At 35.1% G+C, this 24,912-nt stretch overlaps 1 protein-coding gene across 4 annotated transcripts in view; it reads right to left on the reverse strand.

The window, feature by feature from the left end:
- Positions 1-393: 393 nt before the first annotated feature.
- SENP6 (SUMO specific peptidase 6) overlaps positions 394-24,912 on the reverse strand; it is a 112,612-nt gene continuing 88,093 nt past the window's right edge. Inside the window, exons 12-18 of one of the 4 annotated variants that reach the window (XM_076003178.1) lie at positions 23,365-23,457; positions 19,540-19,967; positions 14,556-14,659; positions 12,992-13,080; positions 11,323-11,391; positions 11,066-11,216; positions 394-9,187 (exon numbers count right to left, since the gene is read on the reverse strand). In XM_076003178.1, the coding sequence (XP_075859293.1) occupies positions 8,978-9,187; positions 11,066-11,216; positions 11,323-11,391; positions 12,992-13,080; positions 14,556-14,659; positions 19,540-19,967; positions 23,365-23,457 (1,144 nt within the window). In that variant the 3' untranslated portion in view covers positions 394-8,977. The remainder of the gene's footprint in view (positions 9,188-11,065; positions 11,217-11,322; positions 11,392-12,991; positions 13,081-14,555; positions 14,660-19,539; positions 19,968-23,364; positions 23,458-24,912) is intronic. The other 3 variants (XM_012743141.3, XM_012743137.3, XM_012743136.2) reach the window with 3 other exon arrangements.

The following is a 24,912-nucleotide window of genomic DNA, read 5'->3' on the forward strand; positions in this document are numbered from 1 at the left end:
GCTGCCAGTCCTGCTTAGCAGCCGACTTGTCCCATGCCCACAGTGCGCACTCTCCAATGGTATGAGGGACAGTGAACTGGCCCCATTTAAAAAGTTTGAGGATCCTTGAACTAGAGCTTCATCAGTTTGGGTATGTACCTGAAGAACAGAGCTCCCCTACTTTACTCTTTTTGGACAGGTAGCATCACCAAAGAAGACACCTTTTTGGGGGTGGGGCAGTGGCTTGCACCTGTAATCCCAGCACTCTGGGAGGCCAATGAGGGAGGATTGCTTGGGATCAGGAGTTGTAGAGTAGCCTAAGCAAGAGTGAGATGCAGCCCCCACTCCTCTCTGCCCCCCCATTGTCTCTACTAAAAGTAGAAAAAATTAGCCGGGCATCGTGGCGCATGCCTGTAGTCCCAGCTACTTGGGAGGCTAAGGCAGGAGGATTGCTTGAGCCCAGGAGTTTGAGGTTGCTGTGAGCTACGATGACACCACTCCCACTCTACTCCCCAGAGAGCGAGACTCTGTCTCAAAAAAATAAAATAAAATAAAATAACTTTTTGGGAAGGGTAAGTCCTGAGATTTTGGAATTGTTGCTATAGCACAACCGTCAAACCTATTCTACTGATAGAGCAAGGGAATAGCTAAATAAATTATGGTCCATCGTAAAATGAACTTTAATTATACCAGATGGCCTAGATTGATTTCCCCAAGATATGCTGAGACAAAAGAAAGATTCTGAAATGTGTTTATATAAATTATCCTAGTTTTTATAAGAAAAACAATTAACAAAAAATCTTTATACATATATTATTATATATAGATGTATACAAAAGATTATCTGAATATGGAGAAAAATATCCAAGAATACATACAAAGTTAAAATAGATTATAAAGAAAATTAAATCCAGACCATAATAAAAAACCAGTGGTGTGATCACATGCTGGTTATCCACATTTAATTATAATTACAAATATTGCTGAATAGATATGATCAAATAATTTCATATAGTATTTCATGAATCCTGATACTTTGATACCTTTTGGGTTTTACCTGGATCAAGAGGTTTTCACACACCTGGCTGAAAACGTAACTAAGAAGCCATATGTCATTGGGAACTTCTTAGAAATGTAAACTTGCAGAACCCCTGAATCAAAAGCTCTGGATGTGGGGCCCAGCAATCTGTTTTATCAAGGCTTCCAGGTAATTCTGATGCAAATTAAAGTATCCTTATTTGAAAAGATGTAGCCTTATTTCAGAGGTTAAAATGTGTGTGTGTGTTAGGGAATGTCCATCTTAGAAATAAGATAATTTATTAGATTCATTTTAACACACTCTTCTCTCTTCTTCCAATTTGCAAATTCTTTCCTTATTTTCAACCTAAATTCCTAATGATCATATCTGATTGGCCTATTTTTGTTTGCTTTTTATTTGCTAGGTCATATCACTACAAACTAACGTTCCTTATGATCAGGTGTCCACCTTAAATCCAATTAACTATGACACGAGGATAGGATGGAAGAGAGCAAGATACAAAACCTAACTAGCTATGTTACAGGTGTTTTGGGCAGTTTCCCTAAGAAACAAGTTTGGAAATGTTGCCTGATTAAGTCAAGTATAATAAGTTGTTTAAATTTACACCAATAAAGTACTTTTTCTGTGAAGACAATGGAATGTTGGTATTTCATGCTAATTTTATATATTTTTTATATTCAAAAATATAAAACTTTGGTGTCTAAAAAAATTTTAATGCTTTTTCTTTGGTAGTGTCACATGCTTTATAATTTTGCTTCCAAAATCAATTTTCTGTCAACAATATCTTCATTAGTCATATATTTTTTTAATAGAGTTGGGGATCTCAGTATATTGCCTAGGCTAGAATGCAGTGGCTAGTCACAGGTGCGATCATAGTGCACTACGGCCTTGAACTCCTGGTCTCAAGTGATCCTCCCACCTCAGCCTCCTGAGTAGCTGGGACTACAGGTGTGTACCACCATGCTGGCTTGTTTTCTGTCCATTTTTCAGCTGTATACATTTAAATATCTTTCATAATCTTTTCTTCATAAAGAAAAAAAAATTAGTTCTGACTGGGACAAAGGAACACCCTTTCCTATTCTTACTGCATGTTTCTGAAGGGAACATTTCAAATGAAATGTCCAAATTATGTCTTATCATTTCAGCATTCCTACAATCATAGTCATTAATTGTATCCTTTAAATAAAGCAATTCACAATTTGTTTAAAATACTAGAGGTTTACACTCATTCTTGTCCCCCAGTAATGCTTTCATTACCACTGTGATCTTTTCAACATTTGATCATGTTATTCTTCTGCTTGAAACGCTTCAATGACTTTTTAGGATATGACCAAAACCTTGACTATGGCTTCAAGGCCCTGCATGATTAAGTCCCAGCCTACCTTTCTACCTCACTCTGAGCTCCGGTTACACAGACCTCCTTTAATTATATTTAAAAATTTTTGAAAATGTTTAAACATAAAAAATAACAAGGCCAGACATGGTGGTTCATGCCTGTAATCCTAGCACCTGGGAGGCTAAGGCAGGAGGATCACTTGAGCTCAGGAGTTCAAGACCAGCGTGGGCAATAGTGAGACCCTGTCCCTACAGAAAATAGAAAAATTAGCCAGGTACGGTGATGCACCCAGCTGCTCAGCAGGCTGAGGCATGGGAATCACTCGAGGCCAAGAGTTTGAGGCTGCAGTGAGCTATGATCCTGCCACTGCACTCTACCCCAGGCACCAGAGTGAGACCTTGACTCAAAAAAAGAAACAACAAAACCAAAACCAAACAAACCACAATTCAACAACCCCCACAAACCCAGTTTCAATAATAATCAAGATTCTGCCACAGTGCATCTCTAAAAAAATACATATACATCTTATCTATTTTCATTTTATCTAGTACAGGTTCACCTAGCCTCTAAGCTAAGATTGTATATTCAAAGTCCAGCTTTGCTGGGGAAGCTATTTCTTTGGACCTGTTTTTCTTGGAAATTGGGAGTAATAACAATACATTTCTCATAAGGTCATTGTGAGGAATAAATTAATTCACTCATTTAAAATGCTGACCAATGTCTGGCATATAGTGCATGCTTAATAAATGAGCCTATTACCATTTAAGACAAATCACACAGCTTCCTACTTCAGGGCCTTTGCACAGCCTACAAGTGCTTCCTCTCTTCCCCTTGCAGCCTTTGTTCAGTTATGTCTAACCAGTAATTCAAACGTCACACCTCAGGGAAGACTTCCCTAACTTTCTAGATTAGGCTATTTCATCTTAACACACTCTATACTTTTCCTGCATGGCACCTACTTGAAATTATTAATTTGTGATGCTGATTAACAACAGATGCATTTCCCATTATACTTAAGGAAGCTCCATGAGGAGAAAAGATGGTATCTGTTTGGCTCCTGTTTCATTGGTAACACCTAGTACAAAGTAGGTACTTAAAACATTTATTCAATATTTGAGGACTAATTTCTTTTCATCTAATTTGATCAAATCTTCTGCTGTCACCATGTATAAAACTAATTATAAAAACATAATAACAATACATTTTATAACAGGTTTGAACAACTTGTTCTCAGTATTTGAGGGGTTAAAAACATTGGAAGTATATTAATACTTTTTAGCTTATAAAGAGTACTTTTTTGCACAGATTTCTTTAAGAGAAAAAAATGCTTCTAGGTATAGTTTGTCTATTGTAGTTTAATTCTAAAATAGACAATGGAATGGAAGTTGGAGGAGGTTTAATCTAGCAGTTAAGTGGTTCAGATATAAACAGAAGAAAAAGCCTCCAGCCTCCAGATACTCTTTCAATTCACTTTCATATATTTATACAATTTCTTGGTCTAAGTTTAGGGGATCTGATGACCTTACAAAAAATTATCACCAAATCCACTTTTCTACAAGAATCCACTTGTATAAAAGAATCAGATTGGTAACTTTTTCATCACAATGGTTATTTTCATTATAATCATTAAAGAAAAATGCTCCTCAAGGAAATTCACTTCTCCAACAAACTAGTCACTTATTTTCAAGTTTCCAAATCATACATCAACTATTAATGTAAACAACAACAACAAACAACCTTATATCCATTTCAAAAGCACCTTCTATTGAAGTTCAGTTCACAACACCATCCCCCACTACCCCCAAATAGTTAACTCTATGTCTTTTGATGAGTAATATTTATAAGGGAGTTCAGAGAGCCAGGCTAGGAGAGAAAGCAGATATGGCCACATTCTATAGTGTGCTGTGTTCTGTATTTTCCTCATGTTCTGCATGTTAGCATATTAAAGGCTCCTAGATGTCCTATAAACAAACCTGCTAACTGGGTTTAAACTGTTTTCTAAACTTACTTAACAGAATCTATTATCTATTAAAACTAAGTTATCAAACACACTTGGGAATTGTTGGTCTGCCTGCATTCTATGGATTAACTAGTTCAAAATAGTATTAAAAATGTAAAACCATCTTGCTTTTTAGTGGTCCCCTTGACTCCTGGTGACCTCTACTTGAAAAGTTCACAAACCAGCCATTTAATAATTCATCTTAGAGCTGGCTCTGTGGCACAATGGATGATGCATGAGACTTCTAATAATTCACCTTAGAATCTTATCAAGAGTAGATGTATACTACTATATAATTTGTTTCTATTTTGTTTTTGTTATTTTTTGAGACAGAGTCTCAGTTTGTTGCCCAAGCTAGAGTGAGTGTCGTGGCATCAGCCTAGCTCACAGCAATCTCAATCTCCTGGGCTCAAGCGATCCTACTGCCTCAGCCTCCCGAGTAGCTGAGACTACAGGCATGTGCCACCATGCCTGGCTAATTTTTTGTATATATGTTTTTAGTTGGTCAATTAATTTCTTTCTATTTTTAGTAGAGACGGGGTCTCGCTCAGGCTGGTTTCGAACTCCTGATCTCAAGCAATCTGCCTGCCTCGGCCTCCCAGAGTGCTAGGATTACAGGCATGAGCCATCGCGCCCGGCCTGATGTATACTACTATATAATTTGCAGAATCTACTTTCTTCCTTTGAAAATCAGGACATTTGCTAGTCTCTGATCTATGAGCACCTTAATACAGGCTGAGCATCCCAAATGCAAAAATCTGAAATTCAAAATGCTCCAAAACCCAAAACTTTTTGAGGGCCAGCATTGACACTCAAAGGAAATACTCATTGAAGCATTTTGGATTTTTGGATTTAGGATGCTCAACAATAGGTAAAATGCAAAGATTCCAAAATCCAAAAACACCTCTGGTCCCAAACATTTCAGATAATGGATATTCAACTTGTACTTTAATTTCTCAAGGCTTAGTAACAGCAATTTAATGAACTCAGTGACCCCAAGTTAGTAATGGGAATTTGGGAGGAAGTAAAGTGTTATCTATCTTAAAGCATCTCAGGAAACAAAATGCAGACAAGCCACCTTATCTTTGGAACCACCAACCTGAAATCCATCAAGGACATCCGGTGATCCTTTTAAATGAGTGGCTTGCTACAAGGAAGTGTGCACAAAAATATCTGGGAAATATTTTCAAAATATATGGCACCACTGGGGTTGAGACCCTGGGTATGTGTACTCTGAAAAGCTCCCCAGGTGACTTTAATGCACATTTCCAGATACAAATTCTAGTTTTGGATACTATCCTCCTCACTGTAATCATCGGCACTAAGGACAATTTAACCATAATCATTTGCAATAAAGACCTCTAAGCTTTTAAGTTTTCTTTTTGAGTGTTTCAGGCCATGTGTCTATGGCATCTTTCTCTGAGTACATTACACCCTGATTTCCTTAATGGTGTTTTAGAGTACTCTACCATTATTCCTTAATCTGAAGTATCAGAATTAAGATGTTAGAGCTATTTTTCCTTATAGTTCATATTGCTTCCACTTGATCAAACAATTCTCCCTCTACATTTAAATTTGTTTTGGAACAGCAGTTTTCATAACCCTTTTTCTTCTTCCAGAAGGTAGGAAAATGACAAATGTACCAGAAATCCCTACTGGACTATTTCAGTACATTTCCCAAGTTCAGTCTGGTCTTGCCTCTGTGTGCTTGGTTGTCCACACTTGTTAAACTATTCCTTTACATTCAGTTGGCTAAACAGTCTATAGGATGCCCTCACAATAATCTCCTCCCTCTCCTTTTGTCCTTCAAGTGATCAACAGAGCAGCCTTGTTATCCTTATCTCCTCTAGACACACAGCACTACACTGCCTCATCTCTTATGAGTTGTTTCTTCGGATCAAGTTATTCCCTTCCATTTTTATATTCCAGTAACTTTACTCCACCACATCTTGGTCATATATTATGTACTAAAATATGTTCTTTATTATTCCTGTTCAGTGAATTGTCTAAGACTTTAAGTACAATTTTTGGAAAATTAATACTCTTACTCTATTTTTACATTGTCTTACAGTCTTCAGAGATCATAGTTTTTGAAAAAAATACTGAATTCATTTTGGTGACTTAAAACAAGTTATAATTTAGAAAATCATTTTATGCTTTCAAATAAAACCTCCTACATTTAATTGACTAAGAATTTAAGCACAGATTACTCTGTAAAGAAAAGCTGTTTTAGGCATACGTGAACATACTGTCTGAAGTGGGTATAGTAACATCAAAGGGAAGGGACTAGTTAAACATCACCACCTCTGCTCCTAAACTACCAAGAGCTGAGACATACAAATTTTATGGCAAGTAATCTAAAACTCTTCTCAAAATGATTAACTGTTATTCTATCCAACAAGAAAACCAATACAACAGATCTATCTAATTAGTTAAGACACCAGATACTCGTCATGCAGTTTCAGTGTCTAGTAACAATCCTCTAGACTTTAAAGTTCAGTTTCACAACTTCTAAGTACTAATAACACATTTTAAAAGGTTGATATACACTTTAAACTACACAGAAGTACCAGAGTACACAACTGTCAAGTGAATGTGTGTGTATATACCAACCTGGCAGCCTCCAAAGATTTTCAATATATATATTGCAAAGTCATTAGTTTAACTTCCAAAATTAAAATTTCACATGAAGTGGGAGAAATAGCATTAAATAGCTGAGTACTCTATTTCTAGAAAGCTGACATACACCAATCTATATTTTTCACGTCAAAACATAATTGACTTAAATTGGCCCAAGGAACAAATTTATTTTTATCTTCCCCAAAATTATCTAGGAGTGCAAAATGTAACCATTAAAAATTTTAAAAAAACAAGCATTTTAGAATATTTTTTTCAGTATTTTCAAATTCTGACAAAATACAGTTCATTTTAAAAAAATTAACTATGCCAATTTTGCTTATTGCTATTAGGTTTTTTAAAAAAACAATTTCCATTTTTGTCTTAGTTTGATTAGAGATCCAAAACCGTTTTGCCATATTCAGTAAATAATAAAATTAAACTCTTCTTTTTCATATCTAAGCTAATAGCTCCAAGCGAACACTCAAAAGAAATAATCAGAAATTTTTAAAAAATTGTCAGGATAGTTCAAAGTAACAAACAACTCTATAATTAATACCACTAATGGTGACCACCTTAGGCTTACATTTTAATATTTCACTAAGTGTGTCTCAATAGACTTTTGTTTGTTGTTAAATAACACTCCCATCCACCCCTAACACACCCATGGGCTTTATTAAATTCAAGAAAATAGCCTCAAATGTTGGTCAGAATGCCAGAGATGGCCAAATTAGAAATAAAATAATTGTTGATGACAAAAATGTCCTTTTTATTCTCAACTATTTTTGATATATGTGTTTTGAAAAATTCATTATTTAACAAAAAATGACTTTTAAAATATATATTTCGAGTCTCAAAAGTTAATTTGAAAGAAATGTATACCATTTCATTTGAAAAATAATGAATAGCTTCTGTAGAGATATGTAAGATCCTAACATGAGTTGTAAATCCATCATCAAAACCATCACATTTTACTATTTAGAATTCAAGGAAGATTTTTGCTGCATTATGCAGCTGATTAAATACAGTACTTTTACATGTAAAAATAATTTACACTGAAAAACTTAAGCAAAAAGTCTGATACTTTATCAAAATAACAAGAACAAAATGAGCAATGAAAAAATAGCAAAAGCTATTACAAAAAATAGTAAATTCCTATTTAAATTCCTGTGTTTACACAGATTAAAAATGTTCATCAATTAATTATATCACACAGATTATAGCACACTTTAAGCTATAATATAGAAAGGTAACATGGGATATTTAAAATTCAAGATGCACTTACCAAAACAGTTTTAACCTGAGTCTTTGATGTCTTCAGAAATGCATTTAACAATGTATGCAAGTATAGTTATATTTTAGTGGTATAATTCAAGATTGTTTTTTTGAATTGCTCTTAATACTGCTTGTTAAATATCTGTGTAAAATTATAAATATTTATTACATTTCTTGTGTTTTCTGAACATACAGAAGTATATGAATTTAAAAGCTGTTACTTTTTTCTTGCTATACAAGCATATGAAGATGTCTTCTTAGTTCAGAATATCTTAGATTTAATTTTATTTTCACATTTTGAGTTGTGAAAATTTCTAAAGGGTCAAAAGATTACCATAGATACTTGAATATTCCCATGAAACATGTCACACCCACTGAGGAATTATACAAGCTTCACTGAAGAATATCAAATTAATCATTTCCTCCTATAAATATTTTTTTATTTCGTGTTTAGAAGTTGCAATTTTAAGTACTATTAACAGAAAATACATAACAAAAGCTTCCTAACAAGTGAAAAAAATAATTATAAATGCTGGAAAAATTGGCCTCATTAACATATTTACAGACTTTTACTTAATACATACTCCTTTGGAAATTAATTATATGACATTTTTACAAGCATTAAAATTTCCAAATCACTCTGAGTAGTGAGCACTTCAGTTCTTTACTGTCTATACCCAAAGTTGAAAGTCATTTAGTTTCAGAAGGCAGAACTGACAAGCAACAGAAATGGTCAATCTGAGATACTGTTGACATATTGTTCTGTTCCTTCACCTAAAGATGCTTCTGTTGAGTAAGTGTCTTTATGTTTTTTTTTCTCTTTGCTCTGTTCTTCCTGCAGCTTCAGGATTATGTTTCGGATTTCTTCTCTTTTTGTTCTCATTCTTGGAGGAGGAAACCAGTTTGCCAAATTCATAGGTAGTTCAAAATTGAGAACTGGATTCTGAAAATAAATATATCAAATGTGTATTAAAAATGATAATAAATAACATTTTAGTTTTAATCACATAAAGCATTCCAAAGTTAAAAGGAGAAATCAATAACTAATTCGATATGTATTTACAATTACATATAAATATCTATCACATGCTAGGCATTATGCTAGGCGCTGGATATGTAAGACAGAGTTTCTGCCTATAAATCTTAAAGTCTAGATCAGGGGCTGGCAAATGACAGCCAGTGAGTCAAATTCTGCCCACTGCCTGTTTTTGTAATAAAGTTTTATTGGAACATAGCCATACTAACATATTGACATATGGTCTGTGGATGCCATCATTAGATAACAGCAGAACTGAAAGTAACAATAGAGACCATATGGCCACAAAGCCTAAAATATTTACAAAATATGTATAAAACGTTTGCCAGGCCAAGACCTCAGCAACATAGCAAGACCCCAACTCTACAAAAAATTAAAAAATCAGTGGGGCATGGTGGCACATGCCTATAGTCCTAGCTACTCAGGAGGCTGAGGCAGGAAGATCATCCAAGCCCAGGAATTTGAGGCTACAGTGAGCTATAATTGTGCCACTACACTCCAACCTGGATGACACAGCAAGACCCTGTCTCTTTAAAAAAAATAAAAATAATGCATGTGCTGAGTGCTTGTGAAGTGCAAACCACTGCGGAGCAACCCAAACATGGACCCTGCCCTTGGCAAGCTTTCATTCTCTAAAACCATGAGAAAAGAGAGATGTTTTCCTGACTGATATAGAGAGAAGGTCCTTAGAGGAGGTGCTTTTTGATGGTCCCCTAGGAACAAACAGGACTTAAACAGGCCTCATGAACAAGGAAAGGGGGCGCAAGGGAGGCCAGATGCAGGGGGTGGGGGTGCCCATGGTGCTGGGCTGGGGAAGCCAGCTTGATGGGGGCACAGACACAGATTGAGGCAGCCCAGGGGAGGGGCAGCCCATGGGGTCTCCAGGGATGAGTAAACTCGGGCTGGGAGGAGGAGATCCCTGCAAAGAAAAACTGGCCTGTGCAGAGCATGCAGCCAGGAAATCGCAAAACGCATTCAGGGAACAAAAGCACATTCTGTGGGATATTAATGGGGCCCCAGGGCCGAAAAAAAAAAAAATTAAAATAAATAAATAAATATAAAATAAAATAAAAAAGTTAGCCCCAGACAGATATCTGACATTAATGATAGTACTCACATAAATAAATAAATATAAAATAAAATAAAAAAGGCTTACCAGCCCCAGACAGATATCTGACATTAATGATAGTACTCACAGCACTTAGTGGTTCATACATTGGATGGTCAATGAAGAAGGAATGTGTCAAGATAACTGTAAAGAATCAAGAGAGGTATGTGCGGGACTATACCTCTGAAGTCAAAGCCAGAAAATGAGGAAGAAATGGTCAACAGTGTCAAATGGTGCTGGGAGATCAATAACAATTTTAATATAAAGGTAAGGATGAAGCCAGATTTTAGGTATTTGAGAAGCAAGTAGGATTTGTGGAAATGGAGACAGTGAATATATAAATACTTCGAGAAATACATCTGTGAAGAGAAGAGAGGGTAAAAGAGGCAGTCTGATTCATGGGAGAGATTTCTTAAGGTGGAAAGAGCAAATAGAAAGGACGAGTTGATTGATCAGTCACAGAATGAGCTAAATAAACCTTGGATTTGATGAACTATATATATAGTGGTTTTATGCCTTGACAGTTCTCCAATTTGGAAGTTTTTGCTCACTGGAATAACTTCTGAAATAATAACTTTCAAGCTCTTTAAAATATTTGCTCATTGTGTTTTTTACTAACATAGTCAAACGCACTATTTTATTATTTATTTTATCAGATCCAACAAACTGAAACCCACCTCAAAAAAGCTCTCTACATATTGCAATATGTATACACCACAGTCACTGAAGTTGTTTTGCTGAGGTACTTTTGGATTAGAGCCCTTCATAACATCTTTGGAAAAACTTCTTTTGCTTCCTTTTTTAACTTCCCATTCCACTTCTAAATACCTGCAATAATGCATATATAGTAAAAATATACATATACCTAAATATACATAGTTCCTCATCCCCACCAGAATACAAAACAAAGTGCAAGGTGTGATTCTGAACTTACTCTCTTAATATTTTGACAACATTTGACCGAGAAGGGCCTCTGAGTGAGTCCATAAGTAGGATACAAGGTCTGCAGGGTACAAATGACCAAAAGTTAAATACTTTATAATATTACAAAGGCATAAAAAGATTAAAAGTGGCATATTTACAATAAAATTTAAAACCTTAAAAGTTTCCTTTGTATGCCTCTCAGTAAACACTGGGGGGGAGGAGGGGAAACGAACCTTATAGACACATATAAACCTTATAGTCCAAATGATACTTAAATATCTATGGTTATATTAGATATTAAATTATAGAATGTTAATTTAACCATATCTTAGTTATAAATATTTTACACTAAAGTTCCACAGTTGGTTCCTAAAAATACTTCAAAATTAGTAGGAAGTCAGAACAATTCTGAAAATTTGGAATGTATTCATATTCCAAATCAACAAAAGTGCGACCATGCAAAAGGAAAATAATCCAATTTTAACTAAAACGTATTATAGACATCATCACATAAAAGAATTAGTTTAGAATGCTATGTTTTTCCAAGATTCCACTTCAGAACACTCTGTACAACTTAGATTCAGCTTTTAACGTTTTAATTCTGTAAAGTTATGTTATAAACTTAATTAGATGAGGAAGTGTAATATAGTGCCAAAAGTCTCAAAATGTTTAAAGATCCAGGTTCTTCCTAGCTAAAATTTTATGAAATCTGGAGGAGATCCCTTAACTATCCCAGCTCTCTATATTTTCCATTAAAAGTGAAGTTTGCTTTTCAAAATCTCTTAATGGAGTTTCCATTAAACTTTTCTACAAAAATGTCAAAGGAAGGCCGGGCGCGGTGGCTCACGCCTGTAATCCTAGCACTCTGGGAGGCCGAGGCGGGCGGATTGCTCGAGGTTGGGAGTTCGAAACCATCCTGAGCGAGACCCCGTCTCTACTAAAAATAGAAAGAAATTAATTGACCAACTAAAAATATATATACAAAAAATTAGCCGGGCATGGTGGCACATGCCTGTAGTCCCAGCTACTTGGGAGGCTGAGGCAGGAGGATCGCTTGAGCCCAGGAGTTTGAGGTTGCTGTGAGCTAGGCTGATGCCACGGCACTTACTCTAGCCTGGGCAACAAAAGTGAGACTCTGTCTCAAAAAATGTCAAAGGAGATTAAGCCTAGAAATTGGTAATACTTTATCTAAGAAGTTCAGAGTCTCTGGAGAGACTTCAGAAGAATCACGTACTTCTGAAAACCAAAACTGACTCAATACTGTTTGGAGTTCCCATCTGGAACATGTCCCATAGGACTACCTTGAGTCACTCCACAGCCTTCATGTAGTAGCTATAAAACCAGTATAAACTCCAATCCCAAGTTATTATTTTGATATATAATGTTTTCTGCTCCAAAGCGCTATATATCAAAAAGAATAGTGGTTCACGAAACTGTATGTGCAGAAGTGCAAGCACATGCTGGGAAAATTGGCAAACGGAGGATTGAAATGAATATCTATTTTCTCCTCCTTAATCCCTGGATAGTATACCCCAAGTTTCCTCACTGATTCTGACAGCATCTGTGAGTTTTGTTTAAGTATTTGTTTAGATAAAAACTGTTCAGTTATGTTTTATTTTATGAATGTACTTAAATAAAAATTATCACGTAGTCTGGAAGGTAAAACAGTTAATGCTTACTGTTTACAGATAGTAGGTTTTAAATGCCACTGTCCTATTTCTGAATTGCAGTTGTCATCGGCAAGGAATCCATCATCACTGCTATCATCCTATGAAAGATAGCCTCCTGTTAATATTGAAAATATGCAATCTAAATAACTAATAACCTAACAAAATAGCATCATTGGGGACAAACATCTGTGTAACAAATATGTAAAAAAATTTTCTATTTAGGTGACCAGACACTTAATTCCAATTACCTAATGCTGTAAAAAAGTCTAGTGACATTTTAGTGGGGGGAAAAAAAACCCTAACAACCAGAGGTTTGTAAGAAACTGTTACACCTATTTACTCAATCTGAATAAATCTTAAAGACTGAATATATTATGACACATTCTTCTGCAAAATATTTCTACTCTGATTTTAGTTTATTTTTACAAAAATTTAGCTTGCTGGCTGAGACAGCTGTTTCACAATAGGACATATATAACCTATATTAATTATTATTTTACATGAATAATTTTTTCACATCAGAAATATTAATATTTAAAGGTATTTTGGAAACACTATTTTCTTTGAGACACCAGTATTTTCACTTCACTTGAGAGAAGACAGCTTAAGGACACTGTATCCTTATTCTATAGATTTTCTTGAATGTAAAATAAATAAGGCATTTTTTGAGACAGCTTCTGGCAACTTTATGAATGGAGTAATCAACAATAGGAATAATAGCAATAATAAAGCACAGTTAGATTAGCTAGTTCACAAAATAGGTAACTGCTATCACCAAAATAGCCAACGACTAAGTGCTCATTATAAACCATGAAGGTAATCCCTCTATATGTTAGAGAGAAAAAACTAAATAGCTTTTGTTCACATGAAGAGAATAATACGAAAAAAGGAAAAATTGTATGGTATAAAGCTATCTTCACTACTACACAAATGACTCAGTTTGTCCTAAAAACTAAAGAAAAGTCAGAGAATTAAAGGTATGGTATGTTATAAGATTCTTATAAACTTTTCTCTAGATATAAAGTCCAAATTAACTGAAGCTATAAAATATTTTCAAAAATATACTTTATTCTTGCTGTTTTTAATGTTTTTAGGGCAAATGAGAATATAAGGAAATATTAGAATTCACCTATGTTAATCTTAATCAAATATTATCTGCTTCTGCTATAATAGATATACATTAAATTGGACAAAAAAATCACTGGAAAAATGGAAAAAAACAGATAACTTTGTGATATAGCACATAACTGAAAATTTAAACACCTGCCTTTTGAATGTCAAGTCAAATTCAAAGTTATATATGGCCTCTAAATGTTTACGTGGCTAGGTTGGAGTGAGATAATTAATTTTATATTAAAGTTCAGTCCACACCACAGTGGCAACAATAGCAGCAGCAGCATTGACACATTTATCCTAGCAACTTCTGACTTGAAAACTGATTTTGTATTTTGACATGTCACCCAAATCCAGATGCTATAATGAGTTGCTGGATGAAGGGAAGTGCTTATAAAACTTTAAAGGAAAACTTATTTAGATAAAACATTAAAACTTTTTGCCAAGCATTAGGTTTTACCTGGTTATCCTGATCTTCTGAGAAGTCGATAAGTTCATCTTCAAGCATTTTACCACTTACAGCCGATTCTTCATCATAGTTTACTTTGATTTTGCTTAAGCCATCTGTATCAATAAGAAACATTATATAATAAAAATGTCCATGCCTAGAACTCACAGTATATGATGTTGAAATTAATGCTAGTATTTGATAAAGTAAAGTAGAAAATCTGCTTTAATATGTAATATCACAAATATAAAGTTACTCAAACTGAGACTGACATGTCAATTATAGAGCTGTTTCTACTACTCAGGCCCTAAAATTTATTAAAATTTAAAAACTAGGTAGTACGATTGGATATATGTATATTTAAATACATATATGTATGCATATGTGCAGATAAATATTTTTGTGCTAGGTATACTAGATATCTTTAACTAATAATGGAAGCTACAACAGTCTGAAAATAACCTAAATGTCAAATAACAGGAGTAGTTAGCAAATTATAGAACATAAAATAGAATATAATTGTAGAATTTCATAATTAATATTATGAAAATATGGAAAATTATTCTACAGGGTAAAAAATAAACATGATTAAAATTAACAGCCTTGCTTTTAGACAAATAATAAAAATCAATTATTTTGCTGAAAGAAACTAATCACATAAAATGTTTGAAAGAAACATAAGATTTACATGAAAATAGTGAAAAAAAGTCAAAGACTTTAATGCCAAATACATCAATATAGTTTACTACAAAGAATACCATTTCAAAATTTAAAAAAAAAGACTTTTAGGTATTTTACACAGGATAAAATCTATTTTGGTACACATTATTAAAAGGAGTTAAGATTTTAAATAAAAGTTAAATAAGATGGGATGGGAAGGAAGCAAAATAAAATGTATTCTTGAAAATATATAAATCTAAATGTGATCAGAAATATACTCTTAAAATAACTTACAAAGCACTAGGGTAAATCATTTCATGATATAAAAAATAACCTTGTCAATTTATCTTTTTCAAAAATCTGTATTTTATGTTTATTTAAAGCTAAAACACCTATATTTGAATACCATTTGCCTATATCCTCAGACAATTCAGTCAATTACAATCAGGTTATTTCTAGCAGCAAATCATTCCTGCCTACATAAACTGTGGTCATATCAGTATTTACCTTTTACAAACTAAACTATGAAAAATAAATTATGCAGGCAATTCCTTCCATTATTTCACTCAATAAACAAATGACTTTGAGTAAATTTAGAGGTGATAACTCAATCAGCTGTTCTCTCAATCAGTGTCAGTTCTGTTGAGCTTCTCATACACTAAGACCATTCGAAGATGCTGAGCATCATTCTCGAATTTAAACATACACATTTTCATGCATCATAGCAAGTCAACTTTTTAATAAGGTGCCAATTGAAGAAACAAGTGAAAGTAGTAATACCACACATTATTATTTTCGTATAGCTGACCTTATAAACCTAATCTCTAGGATAAGATACAATTCCCCTTACTACAGCACGTTATCTGATACCAGGAGTCAACACTTGTGACTGTATGTGTTTGACAGTTAAAATTATGCTAAAACTGTCTAAAACACATCATATAAATCCTGTCAACTATATCCCCAGACCAAATAGCACTCAATTACAGAGATATTAATCAGATCACAAAAATTTTTACAAGCTCTTCTTATCCTAACTTTTAATTGTATAGTACATATTGCTTAACCCATCCTCTCTGAGGTAGTAAAGATACACCTGGAGAGCAGTCTCATTTGAAAAACTTTTGGGTCAGTGATCTCTTAGAAATATCTGATGAAAGCCGATAGGACCTCCTTACTGAAAATGCAGTGACCCACTCTAGACCTACATTTTTCAAAGTGTGGGACACTATCAGTATTGGATTAAAGCTCAAGCATTAAAAAAACAAAACAAAACAAAAAAAAAACCAGAAAATATCAGAGTATCACGCAAACAATAATGATAAATCCCCATTTTGTGAAACATTTGATTCCGAGGCTTTGCCTTTAAAGGAAGATTTAGTTGGTATCATATACACATACTAAAACCAAAACAAAATAAATGTATAAACTATAATAAAAATGAATAAATGTGATAAACAGATATAAAGAAGGCAACTACATAAAACAGATTATTTTGGCTAAGCATGGTGGCTCATGCCTATAATCCCAGCACTTTGGGAAGCCAAGGCGGGAGGATCACTTTAGGCCAGGAATTCATGACCAGCCTGGTCAACATAGCAAGACCCCGTCTCTACAAAAAATACAAAATAAAAAAAAAAATTAGCTGGATGGGATAGTGTGTGCCTGTAGTCCCAGTTACTTAGGAGGCTGAAGCAGGAGGATTGCTTGAGCCAGGAGTTCAAGGATGCAGTGAGCTATGACTATGCCACTGCACAACAGCCAGGGAAACAGAGCAAGATCTTGTCTCTAAAAAAACAGATCAGTTTTTGCTTTAGTCTCCACTAGGATTTTTGAGGCTCTTTTTTTCAAATTTAACTGGCTATAACTTGACCAGAATATTAATTCATAGCAGAGGGCACTAGGAATCTCTGGAATTTATGTATATCATGTTCTACACTTTGGCCCACTGCTGTAAGTCAAGCACTTTAATTCATTTTTCATTATTTTATTTCTTATTTTAATTTATTTTTTCAGAGGCAGGGTCTCAGTACATCACTCAGGCTGGTCTAACTCCTGGCCTCAAGCAATGCTCCTGCCTTAAGCTCCAGAGTAGCTAGGATTACAAGCACAAGCAACTATGCCTGGCTTCATTTTTTATTTGAATTCACATTAAAATACATAAGATTATTGATCAAAGGGAGACTTTAATTTTTTAAAATTGCTCTACTGAAAGTTAATTCATAAACCATATAATTCATCCATTTAAAGTATACAGTCCACATTATTTCTTCTATGTCCTACACCAACTTTTTTCATCCAAAGAGAATATATTATATCTATTCATAGTTTCTTAAGTTTGGAAGGCACACGTTACAACATGTAGTGGAATTTTATGAAGTAGCCTATTTTACTAATGGGTTGAAGAGAAAAGTATACATTTGACTTGATATTAAATTTAAGAATTTGGACCTGGTGCCATGGCTCACGCCTGTGATCCTAGCACTCTGGGAGGCTGAGGCAGGTGGATCGCTCAAGGTCAGGAGTTCGAGTTCGAAACCAGCCTGAGCATGAGCAAGACCGTGTCTCTACTAAAAATAAAAAGAAATTAATTGCCCAACTAAAAATATATAAAAAAAATTAGCCGGGCATGTTGGCACGTGCTTGTAGTCCCAGCTACTCGGGAGGCTGAGGCAGTAGGATTGCTTGAGCCCAGGAGTTTGAGGTTGCTGTGAGCTAGGCTGACGCCATGGCACTCACTCTAGCCTGGGCAACAAAGTGAGAGACTGTCTCAAACAAACAAACAAACAAAAAAACAATTTAAGAACTTGAACAGAAACTTTATATTTCTTTAGCAGGTGCTAGAAATACGGAACTGACTCAAGGAAAAAACCAACTCATTAGAGCAGAAAGAAAATAAAAAGGCAGAGATTGAATCATTGCCCTTCTTCTCATAGAAGAAGAGTGAGGAATAAGAGGAACCAAGCTTTAACTGGAATGTTAACAACTACTTTGGAGGAGAAAGCTTTAATTTCTGCCTTGGGCCATTTGATCTCAATTTAGCAATCTGTAAATTGAAAAGACTGCACTAATTTGCCTTATAAATCTAAGACTACGCAACTGTTTATGATGAATAAATTTCCTATGAAATAAAAATAAATTCAAGTTTCTACAAATGGAAAATGTAAACTTGGGGACACGAGATTTTTTTGAAGTGATGAAAAGGTTCTAAAGTTTGGTTGTGGCAGTGATTACATGACATTTCTTAAAGTTCATTGAGCTATACTCATAAAATGAGTGAATATCATTTTAAGTAAACTATACCTCAATAAACCCAATTTAAAAAAAAAAAACTTTAAAAATTTCAATTTATTCTAAATTCTTTCAAAACATTTAGGGGCTGGGCATGGTGGCTCATGCCTGTAATCCTAGAATGCTGGGAAGCTGAGGCAGGAGGATCCCTTGAAGTCAGGAGTTCCTAGCTCTCTGGGATGCCTAGGTGGGAGGATACCTAAAGGTCAGGAGTTCAAAATCAGCCTAAGGCAAGAGTGACACCCCCATCTCTACTAAAAATAGAAAGAAATTAATTGGCCAACTAAAAATATATAGAAAAAATTAGGTGGGCATGGTGGCGCATGCTTGTAGTCCCAGCTACTCGGGAGGCTAAGGCAGCAGGATTGATTGAACCTAGGAGTCTGAGGTTGCTTTGAGCTAGGCTGATGCCACAGCACTCTAGCCCGGGCAACAGAGTGACACTCTGTCTCAAAAAAAAACAAAACAAGGCCGGGCGCAGTGGCTCATGCCTGTAATCCTAGCTCTCTGGGAGGGCGAGGCGGGTGGATCGTTTGAGCTCAGGAGTTCAAAACCAGCCTGAGCAAGAGTGAGACCCGGTCTCTACTATAAATAGAAAGAAATTAATTGGCCAACTAATATATATAGAAGAAAATCAGCCGGGCATGGTGGCACATGCCTGTAGTCCCAGCTACTCGGGAGGCTGAGGCAGCAGGATTGCTTGGGCCCAGGAATTGGCGGTTGCTGTGAGCGAGGCTGACGCCACAGCACTCACTCTAACCTGGGCAACAAAGTGAGAGTCTGTCTCAAAAAAAAAAGACAAACAAACCTAGCCTGAGTAAGACTCCAGCTCTACAAAAAGAAAAAAACAAAACAAAACAAAACAGAAAAATCAGCGATGTGTGGTGGCACATGCCTGTAGCCCCAGCTACTCAGGATGGTAAGGCAGGAGAAGTTTAACATTTGCAGTGAGCTACAATGACACCACTGCCACTGCACACTAGCCAGGGCGACAGAACCAGACTGTCTCAAAACAAACAAACAAACAACAAATTTAGATACATACCTGTATGGGGCATAGAACTTAAACATTCATTCTGTAGGCCATTCTCACTTTTAGTCCTATCAGCACCTTTTGGGCATGCAGATTCTCCTTTATCGGATTCTTCATTTTCACTTGCAGTATAATTTATTTTTTTCACATTACACTTCACACTGCATATATTTCTCCGATAACGAGAGTCACTTTCTTCCTGTCCAGCATTTGAATCACTTACAGCTATGCAATGCTTTTTGTTTAGCATCTTCTTAATTACAGGCTTGGCAGAAGAGTTTTGTGAACTGTCGATTTCACTGGCTGAAGGAGAAGAAATACAACTGTCCTCTACAGTTGAACATTTTTGTATGTCTGCATTTTCATGGTAATGAGGATTAGGTTCATACTTTGGTTTTTCCAAACCAGGGAAACAAACAACAGCCAAAAACCAGTGTGCACTGTAAAAAACAAATGAAACTACTAAATATATTATTAGAAAATTTATTATATTTGGTAATACATATCAATTGAAATAGTTTTTCTAAAATTTTTGATAACAAATTTATTAAGAATGCCCAATTTTTCAATTCTCATGTTAATCAGCTTGTTTATATATAATTACTGATTCATTAACAAAATACAGTGTCTATTAAAAATAATATGATTTTTGTTTGAATTATGTAGCCTGCATTCACTTTTGCAAACAATCCTTTTAACCTTTTCTTGTTTTTGAAATGAAAAATTCATTGCTTTTTCTGGCAATTATGTCACTTTACAATTCATTGTTCCCATTTGCCTTTCCTTTGCCATCTTTATGCAAAAGGATAGAAATCTATCTAGCTGCAAGATTAAAATGTCTTCAGAAGTCTAATTAAAGTGTGTAATTTTCAACACTTTGTAAGTATGGTATATATAGTTTTCTTTTACTGTATTTTGGTTATTATTAATAAAGTGAAGGGGCTTACTATTGAAAATATGTATATAAGTAATCTTTTCTTTCATGCTATATTGAAATATAAATACATTAAAATGAAATAACATATCTAGTCATTGTTATAAAAATTCAAGTATTAGTAAAGAGTTCCAGCTCTGACTCAAGTGGGTGCTCCTGATATAGCTGAATTTAGATATCTCAGTTCCCAACAGTGGATTATATGCCACCAGTAAGAAGCTGTACAGTCTTGGCTAATATTTGTTAAACTAACAAATATTTTTAAGGGCCAACTATTTGCTATGTGCTGGGATACAATGAACAGGCTATAGGTGTCAGACAGCTTATTAGTCAAGCACAGTAGTATTTGTCATATGGTAGGGTGTTCAATACTTATTTACTGAATGAAAAACTAAATATCTTGGCATGGATAAAAGTTACTCCACATTCTCATTTCTGCAAAATGTTAGAGTACTCGAAGGTAGTACTAAGAAAGAGTACTATCGGCCGGGCGCTGTGGCTCACGCCTGTAATCCTAGCTCTTGGGAGGCCGAGGTGGGCGGATTGCTCAAGGTCAGGAGTTCAAAACCAGCCTGAGCAAGAGCGAGACCCCGTCTCTACTATAAATAGAAAGAAATTAATTGGCCAACTGATATATATATAAAAAAAAATTAGCTGGGCATGGTGGTGCATGCCTGTAGTCCCAGCTACCCGGGAGGCTGAGGCAGAAGGATCACTCGAGCCCAGGAGTTTGAGGTTGCTGTGAGCTAGGCTGACGCCACGGCACTCACTCTAGCCTGGGCAACAAAGCGAGACTCTGTCTCAAAAAAAAAAAAAAAAAAAAAAAAAAAAAAAGAGTACTATCTATTACTTCATCGGACAGCATTTAGTAGAAAGGTCATAAAGCTTGGCTTCATCCTTAGTAAAGTCCAGCTGAATGAATGCTTCTCTCTAGTTCCTGATTATTAATCTTCAGTATCCTATGGATTAGGTCAGTTTGGAGTAAAAGAAAGAGCATGCCAACTTCCTCATTTCATCAACTCTAAGACACAGCTGAAAGTAAGCCACATCTCAATTTTAGAAATGTTAAGATGAAAAAATGTGCTTTAAAAACTGATGAAATATGGTATAACACGGTGATTCTCAAGCTACACCTGTAACCTATCACAGTTCTTAACATTTCGTAGCTATGCCAGTATGGATAAGCTACAAATTTTCTGCCTCACCTAAAATCTATGAGAAATCCTTTTGTTTTTGGGTTTGGCTGAAAGAGAAAGCTGAATCAGATAATCACTTTTAACCTCTAAAAGCCACAGTTTTGCTTTTATAATCCCTTTTAACAGCAGCTAACTTTAAATCATCAGTGGAAAAGAGGCGAAAACAGGCAATTTCCCTTATCTTAAGATGGATTCAATAGAAATATCAAATTTGTGCTCCTTGGCAATTACTGTGACTTTTTTTTTCCTTTAAGCTCTGTTGGACTTGATACTGTGACAATTTTAAAACAAATAGCTTAGAAACTTAAGCTTTAAAACATGAGCATCACCAGAAAAGTTAAAAACAGATAACAAACATATGGTAGCCTATCTAATATAATTAGTGTATATAAATATTTGTGACTTCACCTCTTCAAAACACAACAACAGCAGCAACGACAATAACAAAACACAAACCAAGTCTTCTTGATATGCAGGCTATTTTTTTCAGCTACAAATGGTACAACCTTCTTACACAATCTTTTACTGGCCCTACATTTTTGGTCATTCTCTAACTCTCATCACGATGACTATAAGCTCTGATAGTAACTCCCATCCACAGATACAGTGACTAAGAGGGATGTGCCTCTATCTCTAAATTGTGTGTACCTCAATTATATTTCCATTTTAAACTTTTATAATTTATTTCCAACAAATGGCTTTCCTCTTTTTCACTCAGTAGGCAGCTGACATATTATTTTATATGATAAATTACTCTCGAGAAACCTTTTTGTAGGCCAGGCACGATGGCTCACACCTGTAATCCTAGCACTTTGGGATACTGAGATGGGAGGACCCCTTGCGGCCAGGAGTATAAGACCAGCCTGAGCAACATAGCAAGATCCTGCCTCTACAAAAAAAGGAAAAATCAGCTGGGCATGGTGGTGTGCCCCTGTAGTCTCAGCTACTTGGGAGGCTGAGGCAAGAGGATTGCTTAAGCCCAGAAGTTTGAGGTTGCAGTGCGCTATGATGATGCCACTGCACTCTAGCCTAGATAGCAGAGTGAGACCCTATCTCAAAAAAAAAAGAAAAAGAAAAAAATATATATTTTTTGAGAATGAAGAAACTAAGGATTAAAGTTGGTTTTAAATTTTACTATGATACTATGATTTAAAAAATATATAGCTTTGAAGAAGTTGTGCTTTATAGCTATAACCAATGTTCTGACCTAGCCTATCTTTGATTAGGCTAATTAGAGAACAGAAGTTTCATGATTAAAATATGATTTTAAACAAACAGAGTTTGACTATTCTATAGAGCAAATTGTTTTTTGCATTCTAGCCTGGGCAATGGAGCAAGACCCTGTCATTCATTCATAAATAAATAAACACATATTCAAATTCTTCTATGTAACCTAATCATCTTTTTATATAATCTTTTCTATAAGATATTTGCTAGATCATAAGCACCACTGGTTTTTTTTTAATGACATTTAACATTGACCAATAAAATGAAATTAGAAAGGTATCTATTAATAGTTTAGTATTTGCAAACTTCAACATCTTACATGATTCACTGGGGAGCTGCATTAATTTTCATATAATTGGCAGTACAAATATGAATATACAGAACAAAGTTCAGAAAGTTTTAAAATGGATGAATTCTTTACCTCATAAGTACATTTAAAAAAACTGCCATCACATTTACATAAAGGAAATTCTTACTCACGCTTCATTAAGGGGTACAAAAATAAAATCCTTCTCAAAAATATCTACATGCCGGGTCCATGTTTTTACTCTTCCATGTCGTTTTTGCTGTATGCTGTAAGAGAGAGACAAACTATAAGCTTCTGAAATATCTCCAGTGCTTCAGCTTATATGCAGTGATGTATAATTTATGAAGATTCAGATGTAACAGCTGTAACAGTTGTATAAAATGGTTTGACAAGTTGAAGAAAGAAAACAGAGCATCTTAGGTAGGAACTAGGAAGGCATGGGACTTTCCATCATTGAAGGTGGAGGAAAGAGATATTTAACTCTGGCTACTACATCTGAAGGGTTTCAGTGCTTATCTTGCCTAGACTTCTCTACTATTTTTATTACTGCAGAATTGGTACTACCAACTATATTGAGAGGTATATCACAGCATGACTTATGGTAACTGGGGAGAAGATAGTAGGAAAAGTAAGCATTATCTGATGGTAAATGGAATGGTAAAGACTATGAGTACTGGTCATAATGATTACCATCAACCTAAGATGCAAAATTAGGAATTGCTGAAGTAGAAGAAAATATTATTCATATAATGCACACCAGCCATCGATTCAAGACATTTAACAGTAGTTATAAAAAAATGTACCAACTCTTTTTTTTTTTTTTTTTTTTGAGACAGAGTCTCGCTTTGTTGCCCAGGCTAGAGTGAGTGCCATGGCATCAGCCTAGCTCATAGCAACCTCAAACTCCTGGCTCTAGCAATCCTCCTGCCTCAGCCTCCCGAGTAGCTGGGACTACAGGCATTCGCCACCATGCCCGGCTAATTTTTTGTATATATATTAGTTGGCCAATTAATTTCTTTCTATTTTATAGTAGAGACGGGGTCTCGCTCTTGCTCAGGCTGGTTTCGAACTCCTGACCTCGAGCAATCCGCCCGCCTCGGCCTCCCAGAGAGCTAGGATTACAGGCGTGAGCCACCGCGCCCAGCCTGTACCAACTCTTAAGTGTTATCTTTTGACTAATTACCAGCAAGTATCAGAACTAGATTCCATCACTTAAATGGAAGGGAATTATAAACAAAATAACTCAGGAGTAATATATAGAATAATATTTCCCTAATTTGTCTGAGAAGAATCTACCAAAGAGCTTATTAAAAGTACAGATTCATGGGTTCCTGTCTGAGACATTAAGGATGGAACACCTAGGGTAAAACAGAGCAATCTGTATTTACTGAGTAAGTAATTTTTTGAAAAACCTATCAGTCATATTTGGTAAAGACTGATCTAGATATTTGGCCTAAAACATTTATGAATTCCAGATATTCTGAAAGTATTAGATTATGAATTATATTAATTTTACAAACTGATAATAGAACTAAATGATGTCTCAATATAAATAAGTGATTTTTTTAAAAAAAAATTATACTCCCAAACCAGCACAATGTTATTTTAAGGTAGTAGAACATGAATCTGTGAAGAATGAAAATGAACCTGACTGATTTGGTATGTTCCCTTCCTGGCTGCAGAATTTTTTTAAAAAGTAAGTAAATTGCAAATATCTGTGA

The sequence above is a fragment of the Microcebus murinus genome, chromosome 5 (assembly GCF_040939455.1).
Source record: "Microcebus murinus isolate Inina chromosome 5, M.murinus_Inina_mat1.0, whole genome shotgun sequence".
NCBI classification, from domain to species: Eukaryota; Metazoa; Chordata; class Mammalia; order Primates; family Cheirogaleidae; genus Microcebus; species Microcebus murinus.